Below are 19,322 nucleotides of genomic sequence, written 5' to 3' on the forward strand. Positions count from 1 at the left end.
CAGAAAAATGTTCAAAAATTCATGAACAGCAGTGTTTACCGCATAGACAAAATTGAGAAGGGGAAACTGTTAGGTGGATTATCAAGGAATGTTGGTGAAGATGGTTTAGAGGAATTTAATGATATCAGGAGAAACACAATTTCTTGCTAACAAGACAGAGGCGGTTATAGACCACTACCACCCCATCCCCGTGCACACATATACACATACAGGACAGTGTACTAGTGGCCATCGTATTTTCTGTCTTTTACATTGTGTCTAACAATGAAAACATATTACTTAAATAATGAACAAAGATATACTCAGCAGTATATCTTCCACCGTCTGAACCCCATCCCTCACCATTTTCCCTGCTGTTTGCTCTGAGATCCTCGGGTGTTGGGGCCTTTCCCGTGGGGTCTCCTATTAGACGCTTTGGCTGAGCACTGACATTATCAGGCTCTTGTGTCTCTTGAGCCTACGTACATCGGCCTTGTCTCTGTTCCTGTTCAGGATCACTCAGTCTCTGAACTCAAATTGCACTTTTGAATGTTTTTATGTTTTTTCTTCCATATTCAGCAGCCATTCATAGCTGTGTGATTACAGACTGATTAGTAAGACATTAAATCCTTTCCCAACATTAGCGCCCTTTACTCCACCAGAGAGTGTGTGACATTTCCCGCCTTCCTCAGGAGGGAGCAGAGCCATCACAATCAGCTTCCACAAAAGATGTCTAGGCCAAAGTGCAGCAATTTGAAGTAAAGCTGCCACTCAAGATAAAAGACCATTCTATGCAAATTCCACAAAAGATGTCATGGTTCTGGGGGAAAGGTGAGCATTGTGTGGAAAGTTTTAGAAGAATATTCAGATTGTCAAGTGCTTCCCTGGACATGGGAAATGGTGCTACTGAAAGCAGTTCTCAATTATGAGTAGACAAATACACGGTGCCTAGTGGAAGGTGCTGGCTGGTTCTGTGCATCCAAGGCTGGTATAGTCAGGAATCACAGCCCAGCGCACAGAAATAGGGATGCTCCCACCCTGGTTAAAGTGAACAGTTTACTCCTGGGTACCACCAGAGCATCCCTTATTATGGATACAGATCCTAGAATAGGCCCCTCTCATGTCCTCCACATATACCAAGTGACACCAGGCACTGCAGGTTCCTATCCAAAGATTTCCACCTCTTCTGAAAACAAAAAACAAAAAAGAAACAAACAAAACAAAACACAACCCCCTGCCTTTCCTGCCCCCCGACCCCCGACCCGGCAAACATCTGCAGATTTCTTTCTCCGATTCTTTTGCTTTTAGAGTTGCAGCTAACCTCTCCTGGGGAAACGAAGATTATTTACAGGCTACCACTCAAGCACTTTCCTGCAAGACTACAGAGTGCCCTGTTAGGCGAAAAAGAACACGAGATGGGATGCAAGATTCTATTTATGTTAAGGGGAGAGCATGTACAGACACAATCAAGAAAATAGCGGTAAATGGTTTTAAAAAAATGTATTGGGAAAAGAAGTAAAGAATTGAGGGAGAAGGAAAGAATAAAATATATTCTCTTCTTAGAAATAGATTTGGTGATTTGAAGATGTCCAGAATATTATTGACAAATCGGCACTCCCTTTACGAAAGTTAATATAATAAGAAAAACAAAGACAGAGGGGGAGAGATTTTCAAGTTTAAGATTTGAGAAGCAAACAGTATATTGTTTATTTGGTTAAAAAATTAAGCTTACAGTACTTATTGCACAGACCCAAAGACCAAATGGGATGTTTCTTTTTGTGCTATCTTACAAAACAACAGGCATAGGTTTAATCAAAAGCGACATGCAAGCATCTTGCTCTCACCACAGATCACTGAGACATTAAGAGTGACGTCTCTTGAACTGTTGGCACGCCTAAGTTATTTCAGCATTTCTTGCTCAGCAGTTGTTCTCTTGGCTTCCTCTGGCAAAAGCTGTATCCTCTCTTCCTGGCTTAACTGAAACTAGACCAGGACTTTGCCCTCTAGTTTATTTTCTTTCTATGCAGAGAATTTTTTCTCAAAAATTCCAAATATGTTACAAAGATTCATGCTTGTCTCATTTACTACCAGGCCCTGGCTGACCCAGCCAATGGGATGGAGTGAGGCCTGACACGTTGGACTTACCCATAGAGCCTCCTGACACAGACCTCTCTTGCTCTTTCTGCACTGATGAGCCAAACAGGAAGGACTCCATGGCTTTGGAAGAAGACAAATCAACAGGTCGAAGGTTGAGCTCCATGGAGTCAAAGTGGCTGTAAAGCAGCATGCGTGTGGAATTCATCGACCAGCTACTGGAACATTGCGGTTCTTGTTACATCTTTTCAGACTACCCTGACTGGATAGACATCCAGTTTATCCTTGTATTCAAATCACCTGTATTCAAACCTTATTTCACTGCTATTATCTGAACTGTGGCGAACCACCTTACTTCTGTATGCTTCAGCTGTTTATGTGGAATGACACTAATATTATGTATATACCACAGAATATTAGGGGGATCGACTCAAATACTCAGCCCTTTAACACAGCTGCTATGCATAAATTATTGTTATTAATTTCCAAAGTCGACTCAGTTTGAGACATCATCCAAATGTGGGTTTCTCATGGAGTTGATCAAGAACGTAAGCCGAGTTGTAAAATGACAAGTTATCTAAACATGACACGTGATGGTGAGAATGTTGACTTTGAAAAAACGAAAGAAGAGGCAGCAAAAGATATCGGAGTGAGGAAGGCAGAAGAAAGTGTGCAATTGAAGCAGCCTGGGCACTAACCTGACGCTGTTAATAAGCCTGCAGAGCAAGAGCCCAGCCCCAGGCAGCATGATAATCAATTCTGAGTGCCAGCTGGATTGGCGTAAGGAACACTGATGGCATTAACAAGGCATGACTCTGCTGGCAAGGGTGTTCCCAGAGAGAGAGGTGTTCTTAGGAGGAAAGACCCAGCCTGAACGTGGGCAGCACCATTCCATGCGCTGAGGTGTCAGGAGAAAAGCCAGCTGAGCCTGACTTCCTCTTCTCTGCTGCCCATTCGCCACCATGGGCCAAGCTGCTCTTGGTACCTTCACTGCCGGGACAGATCATGTTCTTGTGAGCCCAAATGCTTACTCCTGTGGCTGAATTCTGTCAGTTGTTTAAACACAGATAGGAGAAATAACAAATGTAGTTAAAGTGAACTACAAAGATTCCACAGGCTGGTAAAGCCGTGTCCTGGGTATCTTTTTGCCTTAAATATAACATGCACGAATACCTTGATCCTTGTTTCTTTCAGTCACAAAAGCCCACCCTGTCTTGTTAACCCACCCTCATTTCTCCTGTTATAAAAAGAAACTAAAATCTGCTACTCGCCCTTTGCCAAACGGTAAGCTTCGTTTTAAGATGTCTATAAATAAAGGACTATGTTCCCAGAGGACAAAGCCCCTGACCAGCTCACTGCTGTGCATCTCAGTCTCTTGTCTGTACATAAATGAATATTACAGGTTCCAAAGTGAATAAGCACCTGCAGCGAAGATGGTGAGACCCTCACAAACACAAGTGAGGCAGCGAAGATGGTGAGACCCTCACAAACACAAGTGAGGCATACACAACCCACATGGAATGGGACTGGTATTTATGCAGGGCCAGTGACAGATGTGCAACACAAGGAAACGAGCTCTTTGCAGCAGCCTGGGGGGCAAGGGTCTATCAACACCCAGGTTTCCATCCTTTTAAAGTTTCTCAGAAGAAACTGCTCAGGGTGTCAGCAAATACCAGGATGCGGCACTTGCCCATCACGTGCTCTTCACCTGCGCCTGTCACGTGCTCTTCGCCTGCGCCCGTCACGTGCTCTTCACCTGCACCTATGAGATGAGCTTCTGTTCTTCTGCGATCTCTAAAGCACGAACAGGAAGAGACCTATTTGTAGAGAAAGAGGCACTTTGCTACCTCAGAAACAATTTTGTGCCTATTCGGAGAAGAAAAGGATTTTAAAAAAATGTAAGGGGCTTAAAAAATGGCAAAATGCGGTTTTCTGTATTGTTACAACGCTCAAGGACAGCTCTGTTTCAATGCCTTTGCAATTTAAATGCAATTTTATTCTGGTGGTGTCTGTATGGTCAGCAAAAGCAAGCAACAAAACAGCACACTATCCCTGAGCCACGGGGATCATTTGAAGAGCCCGATGGATATAGTTTCCAGCTTCCCCACTTGTGACAGTGCCACGTAAGTGGACTCTCAAACCATGCATATCAATTGGATCTTGTGGCACACTGGGTGTTTGTATATACTGCAGAGGATGTGAGGCCTCCGACAGGAACTCACCCGCACACTGGACTACTCTCTCTGAGTCTTAGCCTTCCGGGTTAGTGAGCGGCCTCTCTCACCACGCAGCTCGCCAGATGCCAAGGGCTGCCCATCCTCAGTGACAAACAGTGAGAAACGTGCCCTCATGTTCTCTAGATGAACTGCAACATCTCATGACAATAGAACACCACTGGTCTTAGCAATACACGTGGAGAACGCAGCAGATAGAGCGGAACTCAGGCTCTATCCAAGTTGTACAAGACAACTGTAGAGTTCAGGGCAGGGATGATACCTCTGGTCCGAGGAGACCCTATGCTGGTGGAGCCTGTGGGCCATGGTAGATTCTTCTAGTAAACCACATGGGCATCTCCCCTGGTTATTATTTAGCATTTTAAAGGGCACAGTGGGAAGAGTATTAGAGCAGGAGTCAGTGATAAGACTTGGGTGTCAGGACTGTCATCGGACCAGTTGAGCTGTTTCAGGTCCCCAAGTCTCACTCCTTAGCTGCAGGCACGGCGATCAGACTGGCGGCTTTTCCAGGTCCTTGCATCTCTATATATTGGGTGCATAGGATGCTGAGCACTGGCTCCCGAAGTCACAGCGTCTCTTTACAGAAACAATCAACGGATGAGCTTCTGCCAGTTAGAAATGCAGTTAAGGGTGGCCTCTTCCTTGTTCCGGAATCGTGCTTCACGTGTCCTAACGCATGCCACCTGCCACCGGACAATGTGGCTGAGTCTCTCATTTTACAGGGCATATTAAGTGCTTGATACGTACATACATATATATGTTGTCTTTTTTTCCAAGAAGGTCATGAGTAAGCTTTTCTGAGGGCAACATCCTTTTCTTAAGGTCAACAGGTTCCCAGTTCAGTTCACACGCTCGCTTCCCAGTCAGCTTGGTTCATACTAAAACTGCAGAGGAAAAAAACCTCTCCTTACATAGTGACCCTTTTCCCACAACAGCCCCTGCTCTATGGCCGTGTAACAGAAACCATGCAGAATGTCGCCTCCTGGCTTACAGAGGGAACGGAGCCCAGCGCCATGTTCCTCTGTGTGGCTTTCGCTGAGCTACAGGTGGTCGAGTCTGCTGACACTGATTGCTACACTTGTGTGTCTGATTGGTGACAACTGTACATCTGATTGTATCCTCAGTTCTAGATTTAGCATCTTCTCTGGCTTTATTCCTCTGGCCAGCCATGCGGTGTGATTTCATACACACTCGGCAATCAGCGCATTTACTTTGGATTTTTTTTTTTTTCCTTTTCAGGATTCAAAATGAAACCCAACAAATTTCAGCTGAAGTCTAAAATAAGGCTTTCTATGAGTCACACATCGGCAAAGGCTGTGGAATCATATGCATGCTTTCTCATACAGTTGTAAGTACATATATATGCACTGCCCATTCATGTACTACATGCACAAATGGACTTCATGTTCATAAAGACAAACATACCTTCAAATTAATTATCATTTTTGATAGTTTGTCGCCAAGATAAAAATCATCTGTCAATTACAACATCAATATGACTTATTCAAAGGCTAACTTCAAAGAGACTTTAAATACTTTACATTTTCCATTGTTTTTAAAAAGGATTCTAAAGAATTAGAAATAATATTCTATGACTTTATTTAAAAATATTTCTTAGGATAGAGTACTCCAGAGTCTCTCACTCTCTTGTATGCCATTGAGTTGTGGTGTCTGTGTGTACATTTCCATTTTTCTTTTCATAAATATTAATTAATATATAGGTAGTTATGTAGCAGTGCTGAGTGAGGTCATTTAACTTTAATGTTTGGGTGTGGATAAAATCTTTCGGTGGACTAGTACCTGCAGGGCCAACAGGAGCTTTGACTAATGCTCGCCCTTGCCCACCCACTTGTCTCACTCTCTCACCAAGTCCAAGATGGAGAATTTCTCCTTCACATGGGAGAAATTAGACTTTGCATTTCTACCAGAACTAAGGCTGGAAGAAAGGGACAGGAAATGGAAGCAGAGAAAAGTATTACTTCAGAGGAAAGCAACTCCTGAGCGTTGGTCAAAGCCCTCATTGCAAAGGCACTCAACTGGGTCTTCATGAAGTGCTTTTGGTTTCATACTTTGCAAAAAAGGAGACAGACAACAAGGAGAAAGAAAGAGGAGGGAGGAGGATGGGGGAGGAGGGAGAAGAAGAGGGGAGGAGGAGAGAGAAGAGGAGGAGGAGGAGAGAGAAGAGAAGGAGGAGAGCTGAGAAAGGGGGGAAGGAGAGAGAAGGGGGAGGGAGAGAGAAGGGGGGTGAGGGCCACTGTCTATGCCATTCCAGACGACTGCAGGCTTAAATTTGGACGCTGCCTTTTCCACACACAGTGTGAGGAAAGCCCACACAAGAGGAAGCTATAGCTCTCTTTAGGGAGGCAGGAGAGTATGTTTGTTGAGTCTCTCATCTGTAAGCACCAAAATAGAGTTAGCCCACCACTGACTGGGCAGTGACACAAATCAGGTTACACACTCCTGAAGGCATTCAGATAACTGAGTGTTCATTTCATGTAAAAGCAGAACTGCATCACAACTGAGAGAAAACAACGCTCACATTGAAATTTTAACATTGCTATTATTTATTTTCCTTTAAGTGGGCATCTTGAATCACTATCAGCTCTAAAATCTAACATTCATAGAACTAAAAAAAAAAAGTCACATAAGCAAACAATAGAATAACCACTCCTCCCAGGGATGAGGCTGGGGCTGGGTAACTCTTGTGGGTGTGGGTGTGGGATGTCTATCAGTGTGACAGTGTAGGGTAGGAAAGATGCACATCTTAATGACGTCACACGTCACATGGCCTTTAGTCCTAGCCCTGTCAAGGTTCTACAGCTGAGGTGTATTGTTATTTCCAGCTCTAAAACATTAAATGCAGCCTGGTTTTAGCTTTTGAATTGTTGTGCCAAGATATTTATAGATGCTTGGTAGTGTCTCAGAAAACCAACTTCTAATATTTAAGGACCATTGATCTACGGAGAAGGAAGCCGTCTCAGGCCTAGACCAGGGAACTGTATTTCTCTGCTTCCATTCCTATCCATTGTCCCCGAGCCCTGGAACAGAGCCACTGACAGAAACAAAAACATTAAAAGTATCTAAGCTTATAGGGTACTGATCTATGACACAGCCATCCTTGTGGTCATCTTGTATAATCTCTGCTGTATTTGGCAGAGAACTCAATCATATACTAATTTACACAAATGCTACTCTATACATATATTCTGAGGCAGAGCAACTTGGGACACAGGAACACAGCTAACAATGCAGATCAGCTGCTGGGGGTGGCAGAATGTGCCGGCAATCATCCAGTGAGGCGGCCGTGGGTGTCACATGGCACACAGCATATGTGAAGCATAGCGAAGCACTTTGGGAAGTAAGCTCGTCACCATTTTACTGTCCTAGCAGAACATCTGATAACCTAAGGGATGGTCAACCCCATGAAGGCAAAAGCTCAGCCTGGGTTTGATGGTATAAAGAGTGTTTGGCACTTGGCATTGATAATGTATATGGAAAGATACCCTTTCAGCTTATAAAATAGAAATTTGAATTTAAAAATATATATTATGAATATGATAGGATACAAATTGATGCAAAAATATGTCTTGCTTTCCCTGTTTTGTGATTCAAAAAGCATCTCATTTGTTGGTACTGAGTGCTGAAGCAGAGAGAGAAACCCTTTGGTTATGCTCAAGAAATGCTTTCACAGTATGTGTTATTACAGTGTTGAAGTATATCTAACATGTTAATACTTAGCACTCAACCAAAAATAACTAAACATTAACGTAGGTAACTGTAATAATATGTTTAGTTATATTGTTTTGAGTAGTGAGAGCACAGCTGTCTGAGTGAAAATTTGTCAATATTTGCTACTTGATACATTTTGAATTAAGTCTCTGAGATAGTCCAGTAATCCTGGTACGCAGGAATTACAGAATGCCTTCATTGCTACATTTAGGTAGGTGGCCTGAGGCTTTCGCTGAGAGACATATGGAAGGAAGATGGCATATCAGAAAGAGATACCTCCCCTCTATCAGGCTGACTGGTAACTGTGGCATGACATCTATACCCTGAAGGATGACTTGGGACAGTGTTTGATAGTCCACCATTTTCCAAGATGGGGAGCAGCCCGTGCACTCAGTAAGCTTGCCTGAGCAGGCAGAAGTCGTCACTTCTGGAAGCCTCTTGAAGAATTCTGAGCAGCTATCTTGAAAGGTAATCTTCGTGTTTTCTTTAGTCACAGCCATCAGGTCACTGGCCTTCATTTCAACCGTAGGTAAGTTTTAAAGTGCAATTGATAGGGCCGAACCACCAGAAAGATCAGAATGAACATGACCGCCTCCCATGGAACGCCAAGTTCAAATTACTAACAGAGTCAGTATCCACACCAGAGAATGTCCAGGGCCATGGTCACACCCTGAACATCCTGCCTACACCGTCAGCACCATCAGCCTCTCTTCACCACAGCTGCAGTGTCATGGTCGGGAAGCACGGCATCAGGACAGCGTCCAGTTCGGGTGTGTGAATACTATTCTGTGCTTCTTGGCCCACTTGGCAAACACTTTCTTCTCGGTGATGAACCTGTGTCCCCCATACGGGGCATGTTCATGGAGAAGATATTCGTTACACTCATCTTTCCCTTGTTCATAGTAGTGATAGGGGACTTTTCTATACCCTTCTGTCCTGGAAGAGAAACAGAAGGGGAGGAAGACTGAGCTGAGCCGAGGATGAGGCTGGCGTTTACAAGCGTCCATTACATACCCCGCAAATGCATTTAACTTACAAGCCTTCATCAATGAGCTCAGTTAAAAGCTACCGCACATGAAAGCTTTTAGGGAAACGGAACCGTTCTCAGTGTCCTAATAGATCAAATACAATTTACATATCCTACCAATTACATTCAAACACATGGCTCAGTTTCAAAGGAGGAGATGGTATGAGACAGGACAAACCTTACGCAGCCCAGTGCTCTTTAAGGGGTAAGGAAACTGAGTTTTCACAGTGAAGTTTGGGGGTCATCTGTGTTCTCTTAGACTTAGTGGTTATAGCAAATGTTTATTCATGAAGACTGTGACCCAGAGTTACATTTTAAGAGTATGATTAAATGCTCTCTGATTCATATTGGTAGAGGAACTATATTCCACCACCTTCATTAAAGCATGAGAGTTTGTCAATCTGATTAGAAGGTACCCTGCCAGACACCATAGACTGTGCATAAACACACTCATTTAATATAGAGTCTGGCAGATCAGTCACACAGTAGTGAAATAAAAATTTCAGGAACTCTTGTTGAGCCAAAATGTTTCTCTGAGGTATCAGGGCATTTTATTCTTTGTGAGCAAATAGAGCCACTGGCTGACAGCTGTCCATCGAGCCCCCAGATGGGGAGATGTGGCAGCCTTGACTTTGCAAATTAAATCACCGCTAAACTTGCTGTAGATTTCCAAGATCCAAGTCCTGGATATGTGACTGATGAAGAGTGTTCCTTCTGACATGAGACATCAGACTGCAGTAAACACTGTTTTCTTTCTATCACTCCTAAAAGTCGGAACATAACGCACTGACAAGAACATGTCATGTTGGCAAAGAACACCCGGAAATAATTGTCATCTGATCTATTTCTCAGATTTATGGCATTAAAATGAATTGTGATATTTTGACAAGATATCAGAATTGGAGCTGCATAAAAATAATTTCCTGCGATCTTACTTGCAGTAGGTTTCATTTATCATCCCGTAGACGTGGATACTGTAGCAGGCATCCATAGCCAGGATAAAGGTAAACCAGCCAGTGCTGAGGTAGGAGCCAGACTGGACTCTGGAGGAACAGAAACAGATAAAACAAAACACAGGATGACAAGAAGGTGCAGTTAGAAACAAGCCATACTTGATCAAAAACACAGTGCCCGGTATCAGGGGGAGCACTGAGAAACCTGACAGTCTGTCAAGGATACACACTTATTGTGAATTATCTCTGAATAATTTATAGGCACACTCTTGCTCGCACTACCTTAAGCCTCAAAGCTCTGCTGGGTGGAAGAGAAGCCATATGGTAAATATCTGAAGTCAAATAATCCTTCTCCCTTCAGGTGAAGAATAATTTATTTGGTCTTCTGTAAGACCCAAATTAGGGGTGTGGATCAGCAGATGGGTTCTCTGAAAGATTCTCAGAGCTCTGATGAGTACGGAATGATAATGGCGTCTTGCTTACCTGGACACAGCACTTTCTCAAAGTCTCCTTAGCATCTATTGCATATTTTAATATTGTGTTTGCGTGGGTATGTGGCTGTGTGTATGTATGTGTGTGTTTGCATGGGCATGTGGGTATGTGGTTGTGTGTGTGCAGATGTATGTATGGGTACGTGTTTAGTTATGTGGATGTGTGTGAGTGCGTGTGTGTGTGTGTGTGTGTGTGTGAGAGAGAGAGAGAGAGAGAGAGAGAGAGAGAGAGAGAACTTGTGAGTATGTGGACATGTGGGTGTGAGTATGTGAGTATGTAAGCATGTGGTCCTGTACTTCTGTAGATGTGTGGGTATGTGGATGTATGGGTGTGTGATGTGTGAACATGTAGAAGTGTGAGTGTGTACATGTATGTGTGGCAGTGCCTGTGCACAAGAGGAAGACAGAAGGACAAAGTGCAGGAGTCAGTTCTTGCCTCCCACCATGTGGGTCTTGGGAATCAAACTCAGGTAAAAGTTAGGCTTGGTTGTAAGTACTTTTATCTGCTAAGCCATCTTCCCCCCCCCCCATAATTTATGAATTTATTTTTGAAGTGCTGGGGAATGAACCCAGGACTTTGTATATTCTAAGCCAGCCCTCTTCTGCTGAACTCCCGCCCACTCTTGGCTTCTCCATGCAAGGTAAATACAGTGTAGTTAAGCTCTTTCATGAAAGCACCTGCGTGTTTTCCTAATCAGCCTTGTAGGTATCAGAACACAAGCTGCTTCTTAAGACCTGGCTCCAGCCTCGTAGACACATTTTACTGGTCACCTACAATGTGTCCATCCCTCTTAAAGATGCTATAAATACAAAGTTATGGCCACTGTCTCTGTCTTTATGCTGACTGGAAGATGAGATTTACATCCAGCTGCTCTGTAAAGCTCCTCAGGGACCGCCTCTGTGATGATGGTAACAGGAGTCTGGGGTGGAGGTGTGTGTGGGGGGGGCGGGGTGAGTGTGGTTAAAGAGAACAAGGCCCTGTGGGCCATGGCAGGGCAAATACTTCAGGAAGATCACACAGCCCAGGTATATCCCAGACATGGAAATACATATGCAAAGCTTGGTTTGTCTGAGGTGGGCTGTGGAACGTGGAAGTGGGATCTGGGGATGATTTAATCAGAGACAGTGCTGACTGCAGGAGTCTGCCAAAGGCAAATGGATCTCTGCATCTATCCTTAGTCAAGCTGACCTAATTCATTCAAAAGGCTCAATAGTCTTTCTCCTCACACCTCTTCCTGCAGAGAAGTGGATTGCCCTAAGTTATCTGGCAGCTGTGCAGAGACACTTCCCTCTAGACTCAGGACTGGTAGGACTTCAGCCAACTAACTCTTCTACCAACTAACACTCACATACCCAGCACCAGCCTGGGTGAGGTTCCTAGCCAGAGGTCAGTATCTGTTGATAACCAGAACCCCAGTACTGAGGATATATGTCCTTAACACGATGCCATCCTTGGGTCTGAATTACAACCCCTTGTTTCCTTCCTTCCTTCCTTCCTTCCTTCCTTCCTTCCTTCCTTCCTTCCTTCCTTCCTTCCTTCCTCCCTCTCTCCTCTCCTCTCCTCTCCTCTCCTCTCCTCTCCTCTCCTCTCCTCTCCTCTCCTCTCCTCTTCTGTCCCCTCCTCCCCTCCCCCCCTCCCCTCCCCTCCCCTCCTCTCCTCCCTCCCTGACTAGTATCAACCTAGAACATGTCAGCACTTCACATGGGGAGGTGATAGTTGATTTTTTTAAAAAACCTTATTGTTTAAATTTTTGTGTGATTCTCCAGGAGAAGCCAATGGAACCCATCTGTGCCCTCTCTGCTATCTTGTCTCTGATTCTGAACTGCTTCTGTTTAAGAATCCATTTCTCTGCATCTGATGGTGCATATTTTCCCAATGGAGAATTCAGTTGGCACTCTGTGTCTGTGGGAGACTGGAACCCGGACCCCCATACCCACCCAACTCTTCAGGTGCTGAACCTCCTGTGTAATGGAGCAGCATTTGAATGGTACCTAAGCACACTCTCCCTAATGCTTCCGGTCACCTCTAAGTTAATTCTAACTAATGCAATCACTATATAAAGAGCTGGGCTAATATATTATTTAGGGAACAATGACAAGAGACCAGTCTGTTAATGGATTATCCTGATGCAGTTCCCTCCACATAGTGGAAAACAATGTGTGGCACCCAGAGATCCAGGGCCGGGTGGGCACTGAGGGCCATGGGTTCCAGCGACTGAAGCACAGTGAGCTGTCTGTACTGTTCTACGGGATGGAACCAGCAGTGGTGTAGAAGTGTGGCTCACGAGTGGGGAGGAGCCATACAGAGAACAAGCCTTTGTTACCACATGGCTTGGCAGTGGGTATTCTGTACCTAGCATGGCGTCTCGGGGAGCATCAAGGAATCAGGGTTGCTATTAAAAAGAATGAATTTATGAAATTCCTAGCCAAATGGATGGACCTGGAGGGCATCATCCTGAGTGAGGTAACACATTCACAAAGGAACTCACACAATATGTACTCACTGATAAGTGGATATTAGCCCAAAACCTAGGATACCCAAGATATAAGATACAATTTCCTAAACACATGAAACTCAAGAAAAATGAAGACTGAAGTGTGGACACTATGCCCCTCCTTAGAAGTGGGAACAAAACACCCATGGAAGGAGTTACAGAGACAAAGTTTGGAGCTGAGATGAAAGGATGGACCATGTAGAGACTGCCATATCCAGGGATCCACCCCATAATCAGCATCCAAACGCTGAGACCATTGCATACACTAGCAAGATTTTATCGAAAGGACCCAGATGTAGCTGTCTCTTGTGAGACTATGCCGGGGCCTAGCAAACACAGAAGTGGATGCTCACAGTCAGCTAATGGATGGATCACAGGGCTCCCAATGGAGGAGCTAGAGAAAGTACCCAAGGAGCTAAAGGGATCTGCAACCCTATAGGCAGAACAACATAATGAACTAACCAGTATCCCGGAGCTCTTGACTCTAGCTGCATATGTATCAAAAGATGGCCTAGTCGGCCATCACTGGAAAGAGAGGCCCATTGGACACGCAAACTTTATATGCCCCAGTACGGGGTAACGCCAGGGCCAAAAAGGGGGAGTGGGTGGGTAGGGGAGTGGGAGGGGTGGGTATGGGGGACTTTTGGTATAGCATTGGAAATGTAAATGAGCTAAATACCTAATAAAAAATGGAAAAAAAAAAAAGAACAGGGAGTGCCATAACCCAAGGTCTCCTAGATGTTCCCTGTGCACACTCTGTCGTGTGCTGCCCCTCCATGGCCACTGCTCTGACCGAATCAGATGCTTGCTCTTCTTGGTTCTTCCAAAGCTTTCCCCGCTTCCTCTCCTTTCCATAGCTCTTCACCAGTGACTCAACCAGGCACAGTGGAGGTCACTGAAATCATGGCGCTTGTTAGAATGGACTGTATGTGTTTGAATGTTTCTATCTGTTAGAAATTCAACACAGCATTTGTTTATAACCTGGGGTGGGGTGGGGGAACATACCATACTGACTGTGTGCTAGAAGCTGCTACGGAGTAATAGAGGAAGCATTCGAGTTAACACAACCGTTTGCCATATATTACAACGCACCAAACACCTGTGGGAGAACAGTGCCCTGCAGGTTGACATCAGGATAAATGCTCTCACGATCCACCTTGGCTGCTGACTGAAGGGGGATGCTGCAGACAGCTCAGCTACCCCCTGGGTCAGCGACCGTGCTTCTAGGTTAGATGACTGAACCGTGTCATATCTAAAGCTGCTTCCAGTTTTAAAATCCAGTGATTCTGGGTCGTCACCGAGCTGTAACCGGTGAGCACTGCACGATGATGTACATGTGCTGCTCTTGTAGTCAGCAAGTACACGGGCCACATGACCAGCTAGGCTCACTGGCATGGTGGACGTGGTAGGAATGTCTGGGGCATACGTGGACAGGGGAGGTAGAAGAAAACGTTCTGCCCTGGGGCTGGACTTGATACCAGGACTAAAGCTTTCAGAAGTGGTGCTCTCTGTCCCTGTCTTAACAAAAACTGCTCACAGGAGATGCGAGAGAGACAGTGTCATGGGACCAGGGCATTGAGAGTAAACTTTAATTTCTATGAATTCTGAGACTAAATAGAAATGGAAACATACTGTCATTCTTTTGTTGAGTTCCTTCCACTGAAGCGTAGGATAAACGGGAGAACAGATGTTATCCTAGCTGAGGATAAAGGGGAGACCTTTGGGAAATATCAGGAGCTGATTCTTCAGGTAAGCTGCCCTGCCTCTTCTGATCCAACCCAGTCATGTCTGTGACTTTCACAATAAGTATTCAAAAAATGAGTCCTCTAAGGTGAAGCGGGCTGCAGCCATCATTGGTGCTCCTATGGTTTGCCCATCTTTTTTGCACCCCAGGAAAAGAGGGTCAGGAGTTTCAAAGTTGGTTGCCTTGCCAAAGATATTCCTACTTTACCAAACACCAAATGATAGGGACTTAAGAAAAATATACTTACGACAGTCAGTTCCTTTGAGACCTGACCTGATTTGTTTCCAGGTAGACAGTTCATACTAATTAGCCCCAAAGCCTTCCTCAACATTATGTGTTGTGTTTGATCTGCCTGGGAGAAGAGCTCCACTGCCCTAGTGCCCTGTCCTACAAACAGGGCTTAATTAGGTAGTGACATTATCTCTCTTATCATCTCTGGTATTTTGAGCCTTGAAATGTCATGGAATTTCCTACCTATAGTAAATGCTAAGGTTTCCACAAGGGTTTTTCCTCAAATACTCAGAGTTAATGTTTCTCTGAAATGTCCAACCTGGAAAAGTACAAGTGCTAGCTGAGCCCAGGAACTCTTCCAAAATGACAGCCCAGAGGTCTGAGGTCTTAGAGCAATGCTTCTCGATTTTCCTAAATGCTGTAACCCTTTCACACATGTTCCTCCTTCTGTGATCCCCCCCCCGCAACCATAAAATTATTTTATCATTACATGCTACTGTTACAAATCATAACGTAAGCATATGGTATGCAGGATATCTAATATGTGACTTCCAAAGGGGTTGTGACAGATTGAGAATCTTGGCCTTGGAGAAACTCACTAGCCTTTGGGGGCTGGCTCTGGTAATTCATATAGGAGTGCCACTTACATGCCCTCCATCTGTAGCATGATATGTATGAACCGAGTGTAAATCAGACCTGAATAGACCTTTATGGTTCAATATTGACAACAACAACAACAACAAAAAGACAATAACTGGTGTACAGGGCTTATTCATGTCTTAACTCACAGAGGTCTGGGATAGATAGGCATCCATTGCCTTAGAACTTCTTAAGTCTCTTCAGGGACACATATGACATTACAGTTTGTCACTCATGTGCACAGCACTACGGACCAGGCTGGCTGGCCTTCAGCCATAGCAGTGTAGCCAGCTCCCCATATTTGGGGATCGATAAAAACAATTATCACCATCTACAAATAAACCATCAAGTTTCCCACGGGGATGATAAAGGAATTTAGACCCTGATTCAGTCTGATTGGGAAGCTTAAATTAATGCTGCAGAATAATGAGGCATGCAGAAGGAAAGAAAGGAAAGACGGTTACCAGGAAGCTATCAATCATGTTTCCACTGGACAGACTCTGCATCCCTCTGCTCCTTGGTAATCAAGATACTTACAGTGTGGAAGCCACTAAATGGACTTGCTCATCTCTTAGAAAAATGATTCTGTCAGTGCTGATCTAGTACATGCTGGAAGGCATACCACTTAAAACATCTCTCCTCTACTTTATTACTGATGAATATATAAGCCACTTTCCTCTTTTATGTTCTGCTGTTACTTGTTACCTAAAGGCCATGTCATAAATAGATGGCTTGTTATCTGTCAAAGTATTATTTACTTATTTATTTTCACAAATTTCAATATTTTTGGCCATAGCATCTTTCCTTGTCTGTGTCTCTGATCTGTCTTTTCATTTCTGGAGACACTTGTGATGAACTTTATCCTGTTCTGGATACATTCAGTGGAGGGACTGAGAATTCCAACAAGATGATTCCTCGAAAGAAAACTGGGTAATGTTGAGTGTCTGATTTCTTTCTTGCTCAGTTTCCTGGACTTCCAACACCATTGCTTCAATGGCTTAGGTTTTGAGAAGAAGCTGACATTCTGATGGACCAGTAACTCTCTCTAGGTCAGTCTTGGTGCACTTTGGATGACAGAGTTCTTTGTGTGGCAATGGCTGGGCAGCCCTGTGTAGTTTCACTTCTCATGGTCACAGGTTTTCTTAAGAAAACAGCAGACACACACACACACACACACACACACACACACACAACCACCTTCTGGTTTAGGATACTCTCTGGTTCTAAAAGGCTGAGTACCCCTGGGAAACAGTTTCCATTCTGCCTGATTCCTGTTCCTCTGCCACCTTTCAGATCCCAGCCTACCATCCTGCTTTGTCATCCTTTCCTGACAAGGCCATCTGAAGCCACTCATGCTTGACCAATGCTGGATTCCTGTCTGAGCTTTGAACGTCATCCTAGGAACCATCATGTGCAGTCAGACTAGAGCTGCGGGAAACATCTTGGTCTTCAGTGGGGAATGTGTATGGAGGAACAGAACGAGAGTCAGAGGAGTACATACGGATGGAAGACAGAAGTGTATTGGAGCTGCTTCAGCTCCTGAGTGACCTTTGACTAACTCTGTGGACTCCATTCTACTTCATCTTATTTCTTCCATGAACCAATGAAAGCCAAGCTGGGGCACTCAAAGCTAATCTTTCAAAGGCATAAAACAGCTCTCCTATTGTTTATTAAAGCTGAGCAAGCTCAAGGCCCTTCTTAGAATGGGAGAGCATGCTATTGCCTGTCTGTTATAATTAAGAGCAAGGGGAGAATTTTTTTTAAATTACTGATTAATCAGTATTTCATGTCTTGTTTTAACACGGTTGAATCTCAGTTCTCTCATCAAAAACCTATATGACAGGATAAATAACAGGACCTTTCCAGATACTTTCCTAGAAAGAAGAAATAGATTACAGAATACAGATTATTCAAAGTATTATTAAATACTCCCATTCCTTTCAAAAGAACACAGCAAATGAAATCAACAACAAAGAGCCTTGGCAAGCAAGCTGGCTTCCATCAGCAGTACCCTGGGATCCAGTCTGCTGCCATGAAGCCAACCTTCTCTGAATATGAAGATGTCGGCTCTCTGTAACCTGTACAGACTTATACATGGCTCCACAGTCTGAATTCGTGGAAACGGCAAGGAGTTTGCTGTTAACACTGGACATCTGTGCCCTCCATCCATGGGATAGGCCCAGCACATTCTTAGGTGGTAAGCTTTTACTACAAATCAGGCAGCAGGGTTCTTAGCTTAGGCTTGAATCATTTGCAAATGGGTGTAAACATTTCAACTGGATAAAAACATCATCTCCTGGTTGGTAATTCTTAAGTGAATATACCAGGTTAAAAAAAAAAATCCAAGGATGCAAAATGATGATGAATGGACCACAGGTGAATGGAGAAGGCAGTAGTCAACCTCAGAAGGGGACTATGCTCCCCCTGGTCTGACAGTGCATAGTGTCCATGCTTATCAGTACACACATAGACTACCCTGAATCAGGGGCCCGCTGAGTAGCAGTGACTGCAGGAACACTGTACAAATGAAGCAAAAGGAATGCTGTGTTGTTTTCTAAATGTACATTTAAAAGTAAAATGGTAAAGCTCAAAGATATGATTTATAGCTGCTGTGGAAACAGAAGATACCCCTCACAAAAATTACCCTGTTCATTCATCTCAGAAATTAAAAGTTTATTTTGTTCTTACTCAGGCTTTAATGTTCTTTCAGTAGGAAATGCTGATTTCTGGGGTTCCATTTGTAACAGGCCCTAAGACCTTAGCACGACAGATGCCATGCTACAGCCATCTTTCTAACCTTAGATCCCACAAATAGGCCTTAACACCCACCAAGACAGAAACAAAGACCTAATCCACCAAAAACCTAGTCCATAGTTCCAGGATCCGGGAAAGTCCTTACATGGTCTAGCCTTGTGTGCCAGTAAAGGTTTCTATGGCTGGGACAAAACACTATGGCCAAAGAGTAAGTTGGAGAAAAAAAATTGTTATTTGGCCTACACTTCCAAATTGCTGTTCATTACTGAAAGAGGTCAGGGCAGGAACTCAAAACAAGGCAGGATCCTGGAGGCAGGAGCTGATGGTGAGGCCTTGAAGGGGTGATGCTTCCTGGCTTACTCAGCCTGCTTTCTTACAGAACCCAGAACCAACACAATGTGCAGGGCCCTCCCCAGATTTCTAATTGAGAAAATGCCTTACAGCTGGATCTCATGAAGGCATTTCCTCAAGGGAGGCTCCTTTCTCGCTGATGACTCTAAGTTTGTATCAAGTTGACACAAAACCAGCCAGTATACTTTGCTTTTGGGTTTCTGTAGTTTTACTTCTTACTGTTTTCACTCACCAAAGTGCGTCAACCAAAATGTGTGGGGGTTTTGTTTACTTTGTGTGTGTGTGTGTGTGTGTGTGTGCAGAAAAGGCAAGGAATGGTGAAAGATCTGGCAAGTTTCGCAGTCATCTGCCAGCCATCAATGGACTTTATATTAGGCTTTAAGAATGTCCATGTGCTCTCTAGTGGATTTACCTTGCAATATTCTGGAGGCCCCAGCGAGATTCCCATAAACTGAGCTGTGGGGACAGTAGGTGCGTCAGATTCTCTGGCCCAATAGTGCAGGGAATAAGACGGTTCCTAGCAAGTGTGGACCCTAAGATGTTCCAGGGTCCCAGGGGCTACTCCTACCTCTGTTTCTATTGACCCAGAGGCTCCTGATGC

At 44.2% G+C, this 19,322-nt stretch overlaps 1 protein-coding gene across 10 annotated transcripts in view; it reads right to left on the minus strand.

The window, feature by feature from the left end:
* Positions 1 to 1,654: 1,654 nt before the first annotated feature.
* St6galnac3 (ST6 (alpha-N-acetyl-neuraminyl-2,3-beta-galactosyl-1,3)-N-acetylgalactosaminide alpha-2,6-sialyltransferase 3) overlaps positions 1,655 to 19,322 on the minus strand; it is a 526,860-nt gene continuing 509,192 nt past the window's right edge. For 5 of the 10 annotated variants that reach the window (XM_030252510.1, XM_006501220.4, XM_006501221.4 and 2 more), the window contains 2 exons: positions 9,999 to 10,106; positions 1,655 to 8,972 (listed from right to left, as the gene is read on the minus strand). In XM_030252510.1, coding sequence (XP_030108370.1) covers positions 8,786 to 8,972; positions 9,999 to 10,106 — 295 coding nt within the window. In that variant the 3' untranslated portion in view covers positions 1,655 to 8,785. The remainder of the gene's footprint in view (positions 8,973 to 9,998; positions 10,107 to 19,322) is intronic. The other 5 variants (XM_030252509.1, XM_030252511.1, XR_003954302.1 and 2 more) reach the window with 4 other exon arrangements.

This window comes from Mus musculus, chromosome 3, assembly GCF_000001635.26.
Source record: "Mus musculus strain C57BL/6J chromosome 3, GRCm38.p6 C57BL/6J".
Lineage (NCBI taxonomy): Eukaryota > Metazoa > Chordata > Mammalia > Rodentia > Muridae > Mus > Mus musculus.